General features: G+C 41.2%; 1 protein-coding gene across 1 annotated transcript; it reads right to left on the bottom strand.

Annotated features, from left to right (window-relative positions):
• Nucleotides 1–6,344: 6,344 nt before the first annotated feature.
• LOC117454827 (transcriptional repressor scratch 1-like) lies at nt 6,345–16,530 on the bottom strand. Its single transcript, XM_034094030.2, has 2 exons — nt 15,557–16,530; nt 6,345–9,905 (listed from the first exon to the last, which is right to left on the bottom strand). Exons 1-2 carry the CDS (start codon nt 15,672–15,674, stop codon nt 9,130–9,132), a joined length of 894 nt encoding a protein of 297 aa, XP_033949921.1. The 5' UTR covers nt 15,675–16,530; the 3' UTR covers nt 6,345–9,129.
• Nucleotides 16,531–16,915: the final 385 nt, after the last annotated feature.

Genomic DNA, 16,915 nt, shown 5'->3' with positions numbered 1-16,915 from the left:
GGTCTTCTGGCTTAGTTCAGTAAAGTTGGAACGATATTGGGAGATTCTAATTTCACGGATCAATAACTCATGAACAAAACGTTATTCAGAGACAAATGACGTCTCCTAAGTACCGTGGTAAGGTTGACAACGAACTACAATCACATTTTGATAGAAAAAGGCCAATACACGCCGTCCTCCGAGCTGGACACATTGGCTGAAGTCGAATAGTCCATTTAGCTTAGGAACCTTCCTAAAGGAGTGAAATGACCCGGAAGTCCCTCAGTGGCAGCCATGATAAGTGCCGTTCGAATTCTCTAAAATGATGAGAATGATAGGAAAGGAGGTTTCAAACTTCCTTTATAACCTCCTTTAGCTTAGGAACCACTGGACCTCCCTCACCGAGAGGAGAGGAGAAAATGCTGCCCCACAATGCATTGCAGCCGCAGCATTTGCCGCCACTCAACAGTCGGCCGTTCACGGAAACAACCGATTATGACGGAGAAATTATATCATGAAAGTTACGGTGCTTATTAAGCATTTTAAAACATCGGTGGTAAGTTGCCAAAGTGCTTTGTTTTGAACGTTCATCAGTATTATAATCAAAAAGAGAAATATGAACGTTAGTTTTGACTGAAATGATCAAATAAAGTCAACATTTCAGTCTTTACTGAGCTGTGTGGGGTTTGTTCAACTTTTAAAATATGTCTGAATGGTGATATACACAGTGATAGATGTTAAGGACTAACGTTTATAATAAATACATCTGTATTGATTTTAAGATCTTTAGTTCATCTTTAGTTCATACGTATTGGGATCATTGGTATTAATGTGGACTGGAGGGAGAGGGTGACGAGCATAAGTTTCACTTTCCTTTTTTATTTCAATTCCAACTTTGGTCATGAAGAATATGTTTCTCTGTTGTCCACGTTCATAAAGCAAAGCAGCAGCATCAGAGCACGGTGCAGAGTCTCTAGATGAGTTTACAGTAGTCCCTCGTTCTTATTAAACATCCATGTTGTAGTCCGTTGTATAGAAAACTGTAGTTTCCATGGTTCCCCCACAGCAGCAGACGCACACAATGACGTCCGCTGGCGCATCATAAACACGTCAGATAGCAACCCAGTCTCACGGCATTTCGTGTTCACCAACACGATTTTTAATCTATTGATTCGTGTTCACCATCACGATTTGCCCCTTTTTTTCGTGTTGCACAGCACGATTTTAAAAGCAATGTATTTCTACTGGTAACGTGTTTCGTGCCTGCAGGCTGCAGCACGTCTTTTTCTCCGGTCGGGTCGTGGAAGACCGAAAGCTGTGTGGTTCATAAAAACGTGTTCTTACTCAATATCAAGCCACAATTATTGCTTTTATTTTAAATCGTATAATTTCGGACTTTTGTTGCCGTCTGTGAGGAAAATAAATGGGGCTCAGAGCCTCAGGATACTGAAATCTGTATTTTTAAATATTTTTTCCTTCTAATTTGTTATTCTTTTCAAAATAACACACTGTTATTTACTCACCAATAACACACAATTATCCTTGCTTTTATTTATTGGTTTAATTCCATAATCTCAGCCTTTTTTGGTGTCCGTCAGGAACTGAATTTCAAAATAAAAATAACCGGAAACGGACGTAGGCCTGTAAGGGACATTTCGAGCATCATTGCGATTGTCAACATTTCTGAGTTTAGGATGGCCGAAGACACTACACTACCCATAATCCCCAGCTATCGTTTAGGACTACAGTTCCCGTAAGGTTACGCAGAGCGTCTAACAGCTGTGTGAAATGGAACGAAACCACGCCAGATTATCCAAAACTGGAATCGAACACCCCCCCCAGAACTACACATGCTGGCTATTGTGTTTCGCAAAATGTTCTATGGGACGTCACGTCTCTACTGAACGTTTTCGTTTTTCCCACAATTAGAAGTTGCCATTAGTAAACACATTGGTGTTATCAAATGTAAAACATATAATTAATAAATGGGTGAAAATCGCTGTCCATAATGCGCAGCATTAATATATAGCATTAATATATACCCACATGACAGCTCATTGCTACTTTGTAATTCTACTCCACTACAATTCAGAGGTTAAGCTGGTATTTTTACTCCACTGCATTTATTTGAGTTACTTTGCAGATTCTGATTAATTATGTGAAATATAAACAACCCTTAAATCAGACTTTAGTTACACCTGAGTAAAATTCAGGTAAGGTGATTGTCAAGTGCCAACAATCAGGAGAGATATTTGATAGTTGGTGCTTGAGAAGACTAAACATGTATCTGCAATTGACATGAATGGAAACAAGTCATAAAGTATATTCATTACTCGTTATTCTCTACTAATAGTTAATTAAAGACTGTATATTATGGCTATTTTGCACATCCCTTTCAAGATTTTCAAAGGTTTATTGACATATCATACACAACTACGGTGTAGTTATGCAATGAATGAAAAACTTGGGTCACAGGTTCCTCAACAGTGCATTACAAGACATCTATCAATATGTGTGTACCTCCACCATTAAACTGTCATATTCTGCACATTTCTTATTCTATCTACATACATAAGAGTATAATTAATGTGTATAATATCAGTTAAAATAAGTGCTTCAACATAGTTAACATTGCAGGAAAGCAATATATTAGACGTTAATTACTTTGTCAGGCTTAATATTTAATGTTTAAATAAAGGTTAATCCGTTTTTCTGTTTTGCACCTCCTCCTATTAATATCTGTGCATCCTGCACTAAACTGTTTTATTGTAGAGATCACTTATAGTATCTTCTTGATTTTTTATATTCTATATTTCTATATTTATACTTTCCCCCTATGAAAGTATGTACTCTGTACAATAATTCAATAACGTGCTTTAACCACTAGGAGAAGTGCACACAGCCATAATAACTTTGTATTATTAGTGTGTATGTACAACATCTGAAGATGTATAGTTTTATGCATGCTTTCACATCATTTTACAGCATATTGCTATACTATTTCAGACTCAGTATTTACATTCTTACATTCAAAGAAAATCAGTAATATCTTTAAAAACTACAGTCCTTTTATATCAGCTGTGCACCGTTATGGTGTAAATATAACCTATCTATGAATTAGATCAAATGTAAAAGTCAGCCGAATTAGTGTTGATACTGCAAGGAGACGTATTGTGTGAAGAGAAATTGAAGATGTTGTTTAATTGTTGATATATTTATGATCCACGTCAAGTATTCAGTTTCGGCGCCATTTCTTCCAGTTTTTCCAAAGGTCTTCTCATCAGGGCTCTCTAAATAAAGAACTACGGCAGATCTGTAATATGTAATGCAGCCGAACCGTGTATTACAATGCCGTTATGTGATGACTTTCAAAGAGAAAAACAAGAGCACTCGGAATTAAGTATTATTTTATACTTTTTAAATGTTTTCCGGATTTCATATAATATAAACACCAAATCCCAGCATGCATTGCGGCTAACACATCCAATCAGCGAGCTTAAAACCATAGCTGAGGATCTTGGGTAATCGCTCGAAATGCCTACGTCTGTTTCCGGTTATATTTATTTTGAAATTCAGTTCCTGACGGACGCCGAAAAAGCCCGAGATTATGGAATTAAACCATTAAATAAAAGCAAGGATAATTGTGTGTTATTGGTGAGTAAATAACAGTGTGTTATTTTGAAAAGAATAACAAATTAGAAGGAAGAAAATATTTAAAAATACAGATTTCAGTATCCTGAGGCTCTGAGCCCCATTTCCTCACAGACGACAACAAAATCCGAAATTATACGATTTAAAATAAAAGCAATAACTGTGGCTTGATATTGAGTAGGAACATGTTTTTATGAACCACACAGCTTCCGGTATTCCACGACCCGACCGGAGAAAAAGACGTGCTGCAGCCTGCAGGCACGAAACACGTTACCAGGAGAAATACATTGCTTTTAAAATCGTGCTGTGCAACACGAAAAAAAGGGGCAAATCGTGATGGTGAACACGAATCAATAGATTAAAATACGTGTTGGTGAACACGAAATGCCGTGAGACTGGGTTGCAGATAGTGAAAGTGCATTCGGATTCTCTAAAGTACCGCAGTCTCTTCTCCTAAATCCTTTTGAATTCTCCTATCCACTATCCCTTAACCCCGTGACGTTTCACTCAGAGGTCAAGGGATAGACGATAGGGTTAGAATTTAGGAGCTGATTTTTAAACTATCCGACTGCAGCCATTACATTGGTCTCTATCCGCAGCCGGAGAAGAAACGAGTGCTCAGGGACCGTCTGCAAAGTGCAACTCCGAAAAAAGAGAATACAATAATATTCAATCACTATACAGTATATTACTACCAAACTCACTACACACATCAATAGTCTCCTGGTGGTCATGCAGAGAGTTTTGAAGAATATGCTTTTGAATAATTTTGGGGAATATTTATAATGTAAATCTTCAATAAATATGGCATCATCTTCAATAACTGGACTATTAGCCTATACAGTATATGTCTACCAAACTCACTACTTGCATTGTTGTTGTTGTTGTTAGCATCTGGTTAGCTAGCTGTGCTAACGATATTAAAAGCTGTTAAAAACAAGGAGAGGGAGAGCTCTCTCCTGTCAGACTGATGCGGCTTTCACACCAGCGCTTTTCAGTTTCTAGCTCCGAGCGGGAGCTTTTCTGGTTCAGCTCCGGTTTCCCTTTTCAGCTCCCGCTCTGTTCACACCGCCCACTGGCGCCCCAGAGCTGCCCCTGCTGCGTCATGACGTCACCGTTTACATCGCTGATTTGCTCCCAAACGGCAGCCATTACTGCGCTCACAACAACAACAACAGCGTCGGGTCGATGATCGTGTTGCTTTTAATCACACGAAGCCAGAATAAATTGAATAACGACTTCTCCAACCTTATACTTTGCTCCAGAGTGCCGTGGTTCATTGTTTATTAATGTGTTTCTGCAGCATTTACCGACCGCTGCAGTATTGGCTGCTCTTCCACTGGAGTTTATTCTCCCGTTAGCTCCCGGTTAGCTCGCACTGCAGCGGCCGCTCTAAAGTATTCACTGTCCGACTCACACAAGCAGCTGATGCATATCCCCAGTTCCCCTTAGCCTAAGTGAATGTGTGTCAGTCTGAATTGACACTGTTTGGTATCACAACGCTGTTATGAAAGTTTCTCTGGTATAAAACGGGTGATGTTAGCATAGCAACCGAAGCTAAACTGACTACTTGCATCCGATAGCTGCAATAATACAAAACAACACGTCTGCCTCTCTCCACAATGATCGATAACAGTGAACGGATGGTCAAAGTAAGGTACAAATAAACAGAATCACACGAAGCCTGGTTAGTGTTGCCTGACTTTATAAAGTGTGTTTATAGGCACTACTGCTTGTAGGCAGGCATAACAGTCGAACCATGTTCAGGGGAGGTGGGTTTAGTTTCCTGCACGCCTCGACGTGAGAGAGACGTAAGCGACGTCGCCTCTTAGCTCCAAAGTTCTTGCCTCTGGACCGACAATTTTTTGGAGCTGGAAGTGAACCGGATTCCGGAGCTAAGAGCCGGCGCCGCTGCGGTGTGAACAGGAAAACCCGGCGCTTTTCAGGCTCTAGCTCCGAGCCGGAGCTGAAAATGCGCTGGTGTGAAAGGGGCATCATGAGAGAGATATCTACAGCTCAGTGAGGTAAGGGACTCTGTTTAGATAGTTAACCTTAGTCTAGTTATCTCAGTGGGTCTCAAACGGATTGGTCACCATTTATGAGAATAAATGAAAAACAGTTATGAAATACTATATGACAGTAAAACAAGAATACAGTTTAAAAGGGGAGTGATTTGTAAAATATCCATAAAGAAAAAGAAAATATGTTTACAGTTCTGTTTCATATGGGTGTTGAGAGATGTATCCATAAAATCATTTTGCTCTCTAAATGCACCAGGTTGATGCATTTAACATCAATATTTAAAAAAAAACATCTTCCCAGGGGAGCATGCCCCTGGACCCCCCTAGAGAAGGTGAGGACCCTCGCCCCCCGCCCAACTTGTAAAATAGCACTTTACCTCTGCTTACACCTATATGCCACTTTATATGCTGTGAGCTGATTATCGAGCCTTCATTGTAAGAGTCGCGGGTACACTGTGTATGTAAGTATTCCATAGCGTCCGGTACATTAATGGGAAACCCTAGTTTGTACATGTTCAATACATTTGTAACACTGTACACATGAATGAATCTCACTCCAAGCTGAACTCAAATGTTGGCAGCCCTGCATTTAAATAGTGAAACTTGTGAAAGGTTCAATGAAGAAGAAGAAAATCCCAACACAACTTTTTTAAACTAGTTTTTATTTAGGAAGTAAAACAAAATGCCCAGTGTTGTCTTTGTGCTTTACATTGTTTAAAACTGCCACTGGAGGTCCAAAAAAACCTCAGAGGAAGAACTCAAAACAAAGAAGGAAGCTCCAGAGAAATTCAACATCCTCATCATCCTCATCCTCATCATCATCATCATCATCATCATCATCATCATCATCATCATCATCATCATCATCTGCATCACTGTCACTCTATACAGATCTGTAGAAATTGGTGCTTATTTACAAGGCCTCTTGCCACAGTCAAGTTTTCATTCACTCTTAAAAAAGGTGTCGTGAAGATGCTCTCCCACACATATGTAAAAAAATGACACAATGTGTAATAAAGGAGTTTATTTATACCATGTGTCACTTTTAAGCATATTTTCATGTGTCATTTAAGGACAACACAGCGTGTGACATTTCAGCATCTTTGTTGTTGTTGATACCTTTGATTCATCAGTGTAGAAAAGGGAGAAAGAGGTTGTTATTTCTACATACAAGGCAATGTCTACCTGAATCTAAACTCTTTCATTGTGCTACTATCTTTGAACAAAAAAAAGTTGTAAGATATAATTCGTAACAGGAAGTGCTTTTATATAAGAATAGGTAAACTAGCTTGTGGCTATATTAGGCTACGGTAGTTCAAAGTAGACTAAGTGTTTGTCGATGCACTCTGGTGCTGAAATATTGACAAAATGTCTTCTTTTCTTCTTCAACAATCACTTTAATTTCAACAGCTGCTGTAAAGTTGTTTTTCACCTATTCAACTACTCAAACCAAGAACTTAGAAAGCACCAAAGCTCTCAATCGTTCTGGTTATGGGTTTGTGTTTTCATCCATGTTTCAGCACCAGAGGTCTATGGTATTACCTTCTACTTTCTACAATAGTTTTAGAATAATAATACGAGGCAGGCAGTGCATAAACCATGTACAAAAAGACCCGTCCCGACCCAACCCAGAGCCCTCCAACTGAAGGAGTCGTGTCATCTGTGTGAATCCCTGGAAGCACCAACAGCTCCTAATGCTTACATAGACATCATTGTCAACAAGCTAATGATGCCAAGATAGAATTATGGTTTTAGATAATATTACATACTAATCAGCAGAGATTGGAAAACCTACTCTCTTGCTAATTTGATCTGTTTGAACACTTTACCATTAGAGATGTCACTGGGGGGGAAGCCTCTCAGAATCACAACAGTGTCACACTCCCTCCACACACAGAGCTCTTAACCCAACCCTCCATATTTAACACTAACTTGGTTTGCTAACTCCCTGAAATTTCCTTTCTCATAACTACATAGAATAGTGGTACTTGAAAAAATCAAGATGTTACAAGCAGTTATGACTCACGTCTCTTCAAAAATATCATGCATTATTGCTCTATCGGATATGACTGAAATATTGCCCAAGACAGAAATTTGCTCAATTTGCCTGTTATCTAAGAGGTTTGGCAAAATATCCCAAAGATTCATAAAATTGGCATAGATTCCATTATTAGGCTATAGTTATTTTTTGCATGCAGTAGTTTTTATAATTAAAGTGGCGGACAAAAGTAAAAAGGTATTCGGTAATTCGAAAGTGTCAAATGCTTTGGCATATTTGTAACAAAGGCAAAATATAACAAAGTAAGGTGCAAATCAATACCTTTACAAAAACATAAATAAATAAATTAGGCAATAAATAGACACTTAAAAATACCTAAAGATGAGCACTGTGTGGCCTTCTGGCAACAAAAACACTTTTATACAACACTTGAGAAAAGGTTTAACCTTTAGAGGGAAAATTAAGACATTTTAAATGTCTGGATCCTCATCTGACATTGACGTGTAAAAATAAATAACATCATATTTAGGTTGTAGGAAAACACTGTTTGTTGAGTAACTATTCCCTTATACTTTCCACAGGTTACTGTCAAGTAAAGCACAAATACCAGAAAGATAACTTAAAAATATGTTGTATATCTGTGTCCATTAAGACATTGGTTTAAAGAAAATCACCATAAAGATCGTTTTCCCACTCCAAAGGTGTACCTTGCCATCCCATGGTATGGAAGATTTGTAAATGATCACAGTTCAGTGTAAATGTGTCAGTGGCCAACGCAGTAAACAGGAGGAAAAGCATGTCCCTATTGTAAATTAAAAGCTTCACAAGTATTTTTGCTTACTTGCAGAAAACAAATGCATTGTGCTTTCATTGTTTTTAGATGCTTGATCTCCTTATGAGTTCCGTCCAAAGTCCGTTTCAAAAGCAGGATAACACCTTTATCCTTAGATTATGAATGTTTTGTTTTATTTGTCTCTAAAAACCATTACAGTGTAAAGTTTATTGAATCTCTTTGCAAGAAGATGTGATTCATGCTATACGTGATAGTCCTCTCACAGAAAGACAGAGATGGGAGAGGAATTGTGCTTCAGTGTTGATTCGTCATGGGTTGGAAAAAAGAAGTGGCACGAGGATAGATATGGACATAAAAAGATCTAGGTATCTTCAAAGATGATGAGCTAGATGTACTGTGCTTCATTTATCCACGCGTATACTCAAAACAGCCTCAAAAGTGGACGTATCTCGTCAAAGCAGGTGGCGATCTAAATCACGCATCGCAAACTTTTCACCTCACTTCCAAAAAAGGAGACAAAGGAGGGATTGGAGGGTTTTGATAAAAATGGACTCAATGGTCCTCAATCTGTTCTTTTGCCTCATGATCCTTGCAGAGAAGACTCTTGTTGGAGAAAGCATACAAAGTAGGGCGGGAGGCCAGCTAAATCTGATTTAAACAAACAAAAGTCAACCTTTTGGAACCAATCATTCACTCAGTGAGCTCATCGGGGAGAAAGCCCCCTTGAAGCACGCCGACTCGTAGTGCTTGTTCAGGTAACTCTTGAGTGCAAACGTCTTGTCACAGCGTTTACACTTGTAGTGCTTGAAGGCCGAGTGCGTCTGCATGTGAGCACGCAGGTTTGACCGGTCGGCGAACGCTTTGCCACAGTGCGCACACCCAAAGGGCTTCTCCCCCGTGTGCGAGCGCATGTGGCCCTGCAGCAGCCACGGCCGGCTGAACGCTTTGCTGCACACGTCACACTTGTGCTTGAGGTCATGGGTCAGCAGGTGCATGGCCATGGCTGGCATGGACACGTACACTTTCCCACATGTGGGGCACTTCTTGGCCATCTTGCTGTCTATGCTGCGGTGCGTCTGCTTGTGGCGGCTCAGGTTGGAGGACGTGGCGTAGGACTTTCCGCACTCGTTGCAGGAGTGCCTCTGGATGGCTCCTTTGGCGTTTCCTGTGGACTTCCTCCGTGACCGTCCGTCCATGATGAAAAACGCATCCACTGTGTACTCATCGCTCACCGCCGCGTCCCCGTTGATGTATTCACCTGCTGATGAGGAAACTTCAGATCGCGGGCTGTCCGGCTGGTCCGAGTCGCCGTGGACATCACCATGGATACCAGAATAGGTGTCTTCGATGTGGCTATAGATGATTGATGGGCGGACAGGGGAGGCCACTTTAGTGATGACAGGTGACTCACTTCCGGCCATAACATCATATGGGGAAGGACTAAGGTAGTCGCTGACGTAGCCTGAAGAGAGAGAGAGAGAGAGAGAGAGAGAGAGAGAGAGAGAGAGAGAGAGAGAGAGAGAGAGAGAGAGGTAAGTCATCTGACCAGGACAGGCATTGATTGGAAATTAGAAACTGATTGGTTGGAAAATCTTTAAAGAAAAGCTACATGATCGCAACGAGAGTGATACCTAAACTATAAAGGGAAGTGAATGCAATCCAAGAATCCTTTCTTCTTTCCTTTGACAATTTAGCTAGGCTTTCAATAAGAAAACATGTAGGTTTGGAAATCACTTGCACTGCACAAGATAGTACTTATGTTATACTGTATGGCCTCAGTTGTTGTGTGATGTATCTTTAGGGCCTGATAGAGCCGGGATGTCAAACACAACCTGTAAAACCAAACAGGTGCAGCGTGTTTAAATATCTTTACAGGGATCTTGGATACTTGTGAGTGAATTACTTTCATCCACAGAACACCAGCGTATCCACTGCTATACCTACTGTATACCTTTACAAACCTTTTTTCTTATATTGTTAAAACAAAAGCCACACATCAAACTCAATGTTCATTCATTATTCAGAGAGCTGCTTCACATGTTGTTCCCTGATATTATGAGTGATTAAAACCGGCTGTCTCTGGTTTCTAAATATCAATTGGGCCACCTAGGTCACATTACCAACATTTTATATTTTTGTTTTCACATTTACACTTGCATCCATACAAGACAAGGTCAGCACAGGGGACACACGTCAGTTCTTAAGATGCACCCACACTGTAAGGGGTTTCATCTAAAGCACAACCCTTTTCTATAAAGCAGAGAAGATGGGAGGAAGCAGGAGAAGTTGAGGTATTTATAGTGGTAGTAAAGTGCTGTTATGTCTTTGCCAGCAAGGAGGACACTCTTCTTCTCAGTGGGACATTTTTCTTTTCTTTTTCTTGAAGTGTTCAACAACTGCACCTTTCCTGTCAGGTCTAAGGCGGCACAGAATCACCTCTGAGCTGTCAGAAGGTTGACTTTTCAACACATTCGTCTTTATTACAGCAGCCGGGAGTCTAGTGCGTTGCTCAAGGGCACGTGACACTGATAACTGTGCATTGGCCATAACCTTTCAGCCTCCTTGAGTATTGTATTCTTAAGCAACATGAATATTTATGACAAAACTGATCAATTATTTGTTGCCATGCTATGATGTGAGCTGCGTCAGTATTTCTATTATTGGTGTTTCTCCACTCAACAGGCTGAAGTCCAACAGACACAAGGAGAGACTGGCAGCCAGACCCCCACAGCCATGACTCCTGTGGATCTGTGTCGATCAATAGCTCTCCATTTCAATTAGCACTCTGCGAGCATTTAGACACAGGCAGCAGAGGAGATACTATTGCTGGTAATATCATTTCATGATGCAGTTCTCAGAAAAGCTCAGAAGCCGGTCGATAATATGATGAGAACAAAAGATGGATAGATAGAGGGGGAGAGAGGGAAGTGGAGTGAGGTGAGGGACGGCGGAGACGAAATAAATAAATGGGGCAGGAAAAATGAGTTGTGGCAAAGTGAGAGTGGTGTTACGCCAGCTATGGTGGTTAGGTGGTTTGGCAATCTGTTTACAGCTCTCATGATGATTTAACATTTTGAATTTAATCAAGACGGAGTAATAGAGGAAAGAAATAGATGACGGGGGGGGGGGGGCAAGAGAGGGAGGGTTGTAAAGAGTTAGAGAGAGAAAAATCATGAATATTCAATCATGGCACTCTGGAACAAAGTACTGTGTGTGTGTGTGTGTGTGTGTGTGTGTGTGTGTGTGTGTGTGTGTGTGTGTGTGTGTGTGTGTGTGTGTGTGTGTGTGTGTGTGTGTGTGTGTGTGTGTGTGTGTGTGTGTGTGTGTGTGTGTGTGTGGTGTGTGTGTGTGTGTGTGTGTGTGTGTGTGTGTGTGTGTGTGTGTGTGTGTGTGTGTGTGTGTGTGTGTGTGTGTGTGTGTGTGTTGTTTTATAGAGCATGAGGAACCCAGAGATATGACCAAGTGTTCATATTGAACCCATATCAGGTTGACCTGGAACAGCTTTAGTCTTGGAATGTTTGCAGAGCTTCACATAAGTTGCTCTTTACAGGCGAACAACATACTTGAAGTGGTGAACACAAAGTCTGTCTTTTTTTATCTGAAATTGTTGCACGTTTGAAAATAAAAAGCGCATATTGTGTCAGGTTTAAACACCTATACTCAAAAACTTCATTCATGTTTTTTGCAAGGTTTCTGTGTCGTCTGGCCTATTTCTATAATGCATACAAAAAGCTCTGTACTTGTTGTGCAACGGCCTTAAGTAAGAGAGTCATCTTAATATATTTGCAAAGGGAACATTCCAGATAGTGGGGATCTATTGCCAATTGCATTGATATCTTCCCACCACATAATGCTTAAGACCAGTGTGCTGTACGGATGGGAACACAGACTAAAAAACATTACACTTCTGGTGAAAAATGTTTTGTATCCAAAGTGATCCCCCTCCAGGATTCAGTGCGTGTCATGTCACCTCTTCTGTAGCTGTTTGTTTACTTCCCTGTGAATGTAATTGCACCAGACTGAGCTGCGTCTATGTGACTGACAGGTAGCGAATGATAACAAACCCTGCTTTAGGATGCAATATTCCTGAAGATGCAAACTCAGAGTGTGGATCTCATTTCTCTCACGGAAGCTTTGTCTATGATCTCTGCCAATTAAACATGACCGTTCCCCGGTATCCTCTTTTTAGAAAGTGTTTTGCTAGCCGTAATTGCTGACAGTATACCCACCGTCTGGATACTGTCTCTGCTTGTTTGTCTTTGTCTCTCTGCAACTGTCTCCGTCTCGCTGTGTCAACTCTGTATTCATTTCAAAGCACTTTAGCAGCATTAGAGCTGATGGCTGCTCTAAATGCTTATTAAAGATTAAAATACTCTGCCAGCCGAAGCCATCCTCCTTTTATGTGTCTTTGAAATACAGAGAATTAGAAAGAGAGAAAAAAGATGGAGAGAGAGCGAGGGAGAGAGAGAGTGACAGAGAGAGAGTGAGGGAAGCTGCAAGCTACAATTTAATTTTTGATCTAAACCAGCAGTAACTGACACACACTCGTGCGCTTTGGACACTTGTAGGTCACTGTGTGTGTGTGTGTGTGTGTGTGTGTGTGTGTGTGTGTGTGTGTGTGTGTGTGCGTGCGTGCGTGCGTGCGTGCGTGCGTGCGTGCGTGCGTGCGTGCGTGCGTGCGTGCGTGCGTGCGTGCGTGTGTGCCTGTAATGCTGTGCACTCAGCTGTGCAAGCTGCTTGGGAAATGTGCCTAGTTGACAGAAACACAGCAGTGTGTGTATGTTCAGTGTGTGTGTGTGTGTGTGTGTGTGTGTGTGTGTGTGTGTGTGTGTGTGTGTGTGTGTGTGTGTGTGTGTGTGTGTGTGTGTGTGTGTGTGTGTGTGTGTGTGTGTGTGTGTGTGTGTGTGTGTTTGTGTGTGTGTGCAACAAGCTGCAGTTGTAAACTCCTGTTATATTTATAACAAGGGATAGCAGCCTCAATCTTTACATGCTTGTCACCCAGCTGCTGCTGCTGCATGTTTCTTTGTGTCTCTGTTCACTCTGTCTTTGGAGCACCTGGGATCTCTTCATCTCACAGGTGACCTTGGTACAATGTGAAAACCACCAGGTTGTACTAGGTTGTGCATTCTTCTCCCTGTGCTGGGTGACAGCCACAATTTCTCCCCCCATCACTTTAAAGTGGCACTTAAGAATGTCTCACCACTAGGGGGCAGAAACAAGCTGACAGACACACAAACCAGGCTCATTATTTGCTTATTACGGTGAAATGGCCAACCGGTGACATAGCAATTATTGATGTGCGCATTGAGCAGACACAAGGCAACACAATTATTAAACTTTAGCCATGGTTTAATTAGCCAGCTTATAATAAGTTCAATATTCACTTTCGTTTTTTGCTCTAATTTGGTCTCCACTATATCATTGTTTTTCTCACCAGATAGCCTTATTATATGTTTTTATTTCAGAGCTAACCTTTAGAAAACATCTGCCTGCTGCAGTTGAAAAAAACACAACAAAGGAATTTAAAAAGGCTAAATGCTCCATACAGTATCTGTGCACAGTTTGGCGCTCTTTCTCTCTGGATCTGAGACTGCAAGCAACTCGTTTTTACATTGCACATAGTCACTTGATATACTTTGGTAAATGTTATTTCATTTTAACATGAAAAATGCTGCTTTCACAAAGCTCCTGTTGCATCACAATATAACACATTTTGTGTATTCAGAATTATAGAACGCATGGGAATCAATGACGCTTTGCAATATTGCAAAGAGGCTTACAGCAGCTGTAAAAACCCTGATTGAAATAAAACACGAGGCAACAGAACAACAGAGAATCCAACTGCATGGTGATATAATGTATAAGCATAATTATTCATGTTCAAAAAGATCTGCTCTCTTGCTGCCTGTTGCGTATCAGCATTGAAAGGTCTTGGCGGCTCACAACAATTGCTTTGTTGCATATGTGTTCCCTGTACACCCTGTGCACCCCTTGGCGGTGGTGGCGAAGTCGATAGGGACTTGGCTTGGCAACTGGAAGGTCACCAGTTCAAGTCCCGGCAAGACCAAGTGCTACAGAGGTGTCCCTGAGCAAGGCACCGTTCCCCACACTGCTCCCCGGGCGCCGTTCAAAATGGCAGCACACTGCTCCTAACACTAGGATGGGTCAAATGCAGAGAAACAATTTCCCCACGGGGATTAATAAAAGTCCATCTCTCCTCTGTAATGTGTGTGGACTAATGAGATGTACTTTGTGTGCGTTGCATCAAGATTCATTTTTAGTTTATAAGAGTGTGGGAAAGCCCAAATGTACAATTGTTACAGTTACATTGAAAGACTAATGAGGCTTTATTTGCTTTATGTTGCCCCTGCTGGTACAGCATTAATAATGGAGTTGCCAAAAAATTCACATTGGAAAGCACTAAAATATAAAAAATGTTGTATGCCCAATTTATACATGTTTTCAATTTTCAAGGAAAGGTGTGTCATCTTTATATAATAAGTCTGAACATGTTGCTTTTTTTTTTAATAAGATTTGCTTTATTTAACCATGACTGAGTCATCAAGAATCCACCCTGAGGAGGAACAGTTGAGAAACCCCTGCTCTCTCCTTTGACCTCTGAGCTGAATACTTCAAAGACTCAATGTGCATTTAGTACATTACAGTATATCACTTAAACAATGTGTGTCTCTTTCACATCTCTGAGCATGTGGCTGTTCAATCTCAGTAGGTGGAATATGTTCATTTCTCACTTCCTGCCATCTCTCTGACCTTCTTCTCCACATTATAAAGTTTCATGGAAATAATCTTGGCAAGAAAAATACATTTTCAATGCCTTTGATTGGTACACTCTTGGCTCTTGGGCAGCGACCGCCGTCTGACCCTGTAATTCCTTTCCCCTCACCCTTCAGAAACACTCATGACTAATGCTTTTAAATCTCATGATGAAGAAATACCCCGGATAATGTAGCATATACTGTGTGTGTGTGTGTGTGTGTGTGTGTGTGTGTGTGTGTGTGTGTGTGTGTGTGTGTGTGTGTGTGTGTGTGTGTGTGTGTGTGTGTGTGTGTGTGTGTGTGTGTGTGTGTGTGTTTGTGCGTGTGTGTGACTCACCTTTGTCATGATGATGGAATCGCAGACTGAGGGCTTCTCTCCTGTGACTATATGAGCTCTCCAGCTGAGCCGAAAAATCGTCCAATTTGATTTTCTTCACCAAGAAAGAGCGAGGCATGATGGGACAGTAGTTGCTCCTTCACTTATGCAATACAAAAACACACCCTCCTTCTGTCTTCCACTTCAAACTCCACAAAAACCTTTATCTGAAACTCTTATTTGCTTGGTTTTAATAATCGTAAACTGGTTTCAGCTACTAAAGGTGCGTTCAGTCCCTCCAATTAAGATAGGAGACATGGCTTTTAAAGATCACACAAACCAATTGCTCCTCGTGTTTTCTAGCATACCTAAAGTCTACTTGTGATGTGTTGCTGCTAATCTGTTTTGCTCTCCACTGGAAGACCTGTAGAGTTCTGAAAGGTTAAAAATATGTATACCAGTTCCAGTTGTGGCTATCCTGTTTCTTGTTTTAATTATTTTATTCCGTTTCTTCAAAATATAAAGACTGAACAGTTTCTCAGAGCAGTTCTTCGCCGGCTCCTGGTCGGTCTCGTGCTTTCAGCACCGGACAGCTCCCCTTCCGCGCGAGACTCCTGTTTCTTCTTCGTGCCACAGCCACTGTCCGTTCAGCACCGGAGACAGAAAAGACAGAATAAGAAGTTTCCGGAGGTTTGAATCAGCTCAGCAAGAAGCGAAACACAATCCGCTGGAAGCTCCCGAGCAGGTGAGTCAAATCAATCTGGATTTGTGTGAGTTTTAGAATTACGGTAGGAGATACACGAAGGTTAAAGATGTTTAAAAAGACAAACGTTCAGTCCACAAAACGTCTTGACTTGATGAGCCAAATGTCATTGCAGTTCCTCCAAATTGTTGCTCTAAAATGTTTTTTAATACTGCAGTTGAAAGACCTCTTCTCTGAATCTCTCTTTCCCTCTCTCCTCTTCTCCTCTGTCTCTCTTCCCTCTACTTGGCGCGTGCGGAGCTGCGGCTCTTTCTGGTGCACGAGATCAGCTGTTGCAGTTTTATAGGGAGCGAGAGAGAGAGAGAGAGAGAGAGAGAGAGAGAGAGGGGGGGGGGTGATAGAGAGAAGGAGAGAGAGAGAGAGAGCAAGAGGGATGGAAGTGCTTAATTTTATTCATCAGAGGAAGAAAAAAGAAAAAGAGCATCTTGTGGGACCAGCAGCGGCGCGCGGAGATGGCCTGGTAGGGACTTAATGGTGTGGTTTCAAGTGCACGCTCACTTGTTTTTTTCGTGGCAATGAAATTCCATGTCAATATGTTGTTGTTGTTTTTTTTGCTTCTAACAGTTCCTGGTAAAAAGGGTGTAGTGGTAAACAATGCACTAGACTAGATGATACTT

The sequence above is a fragment of the Pseudochaenichthys georgianus genome, chromosome 11, assembly GCF_902827115.2.
Source record: "Pseudochaenichthys georgianus chromosome 11, fPseGeo1.2, whole genome shotgun sequence".
Lineage (NCBI taxonomy): Eukaryota > Metazoa > Chordata > Actinopteri > Perciformes > Channichthyidae > Pseudochaenichthys > Pseudochaenichthys georgianus.
This window is presented reverse-complemented; position numbering and strand designations above follow the sequence as displayed.

Bases quoted from the DNA above. Each gene is read 5' to 3' on its own strand.
- LOC117454827 (XM_034094030.2), bottom strand. From the start codon at position 15,674: ATGCCTCGCTCTTTCTTGGTGAAGAAAATCAAATTGGACGATTTTTCG. The intron at 9,906-15,556 runs GTGAGTCACACA...CTCTCTCTTCAG, and splicing joins ATTCCATCATCATGACAAAG to GCTACGTCAGCGACTACCTT.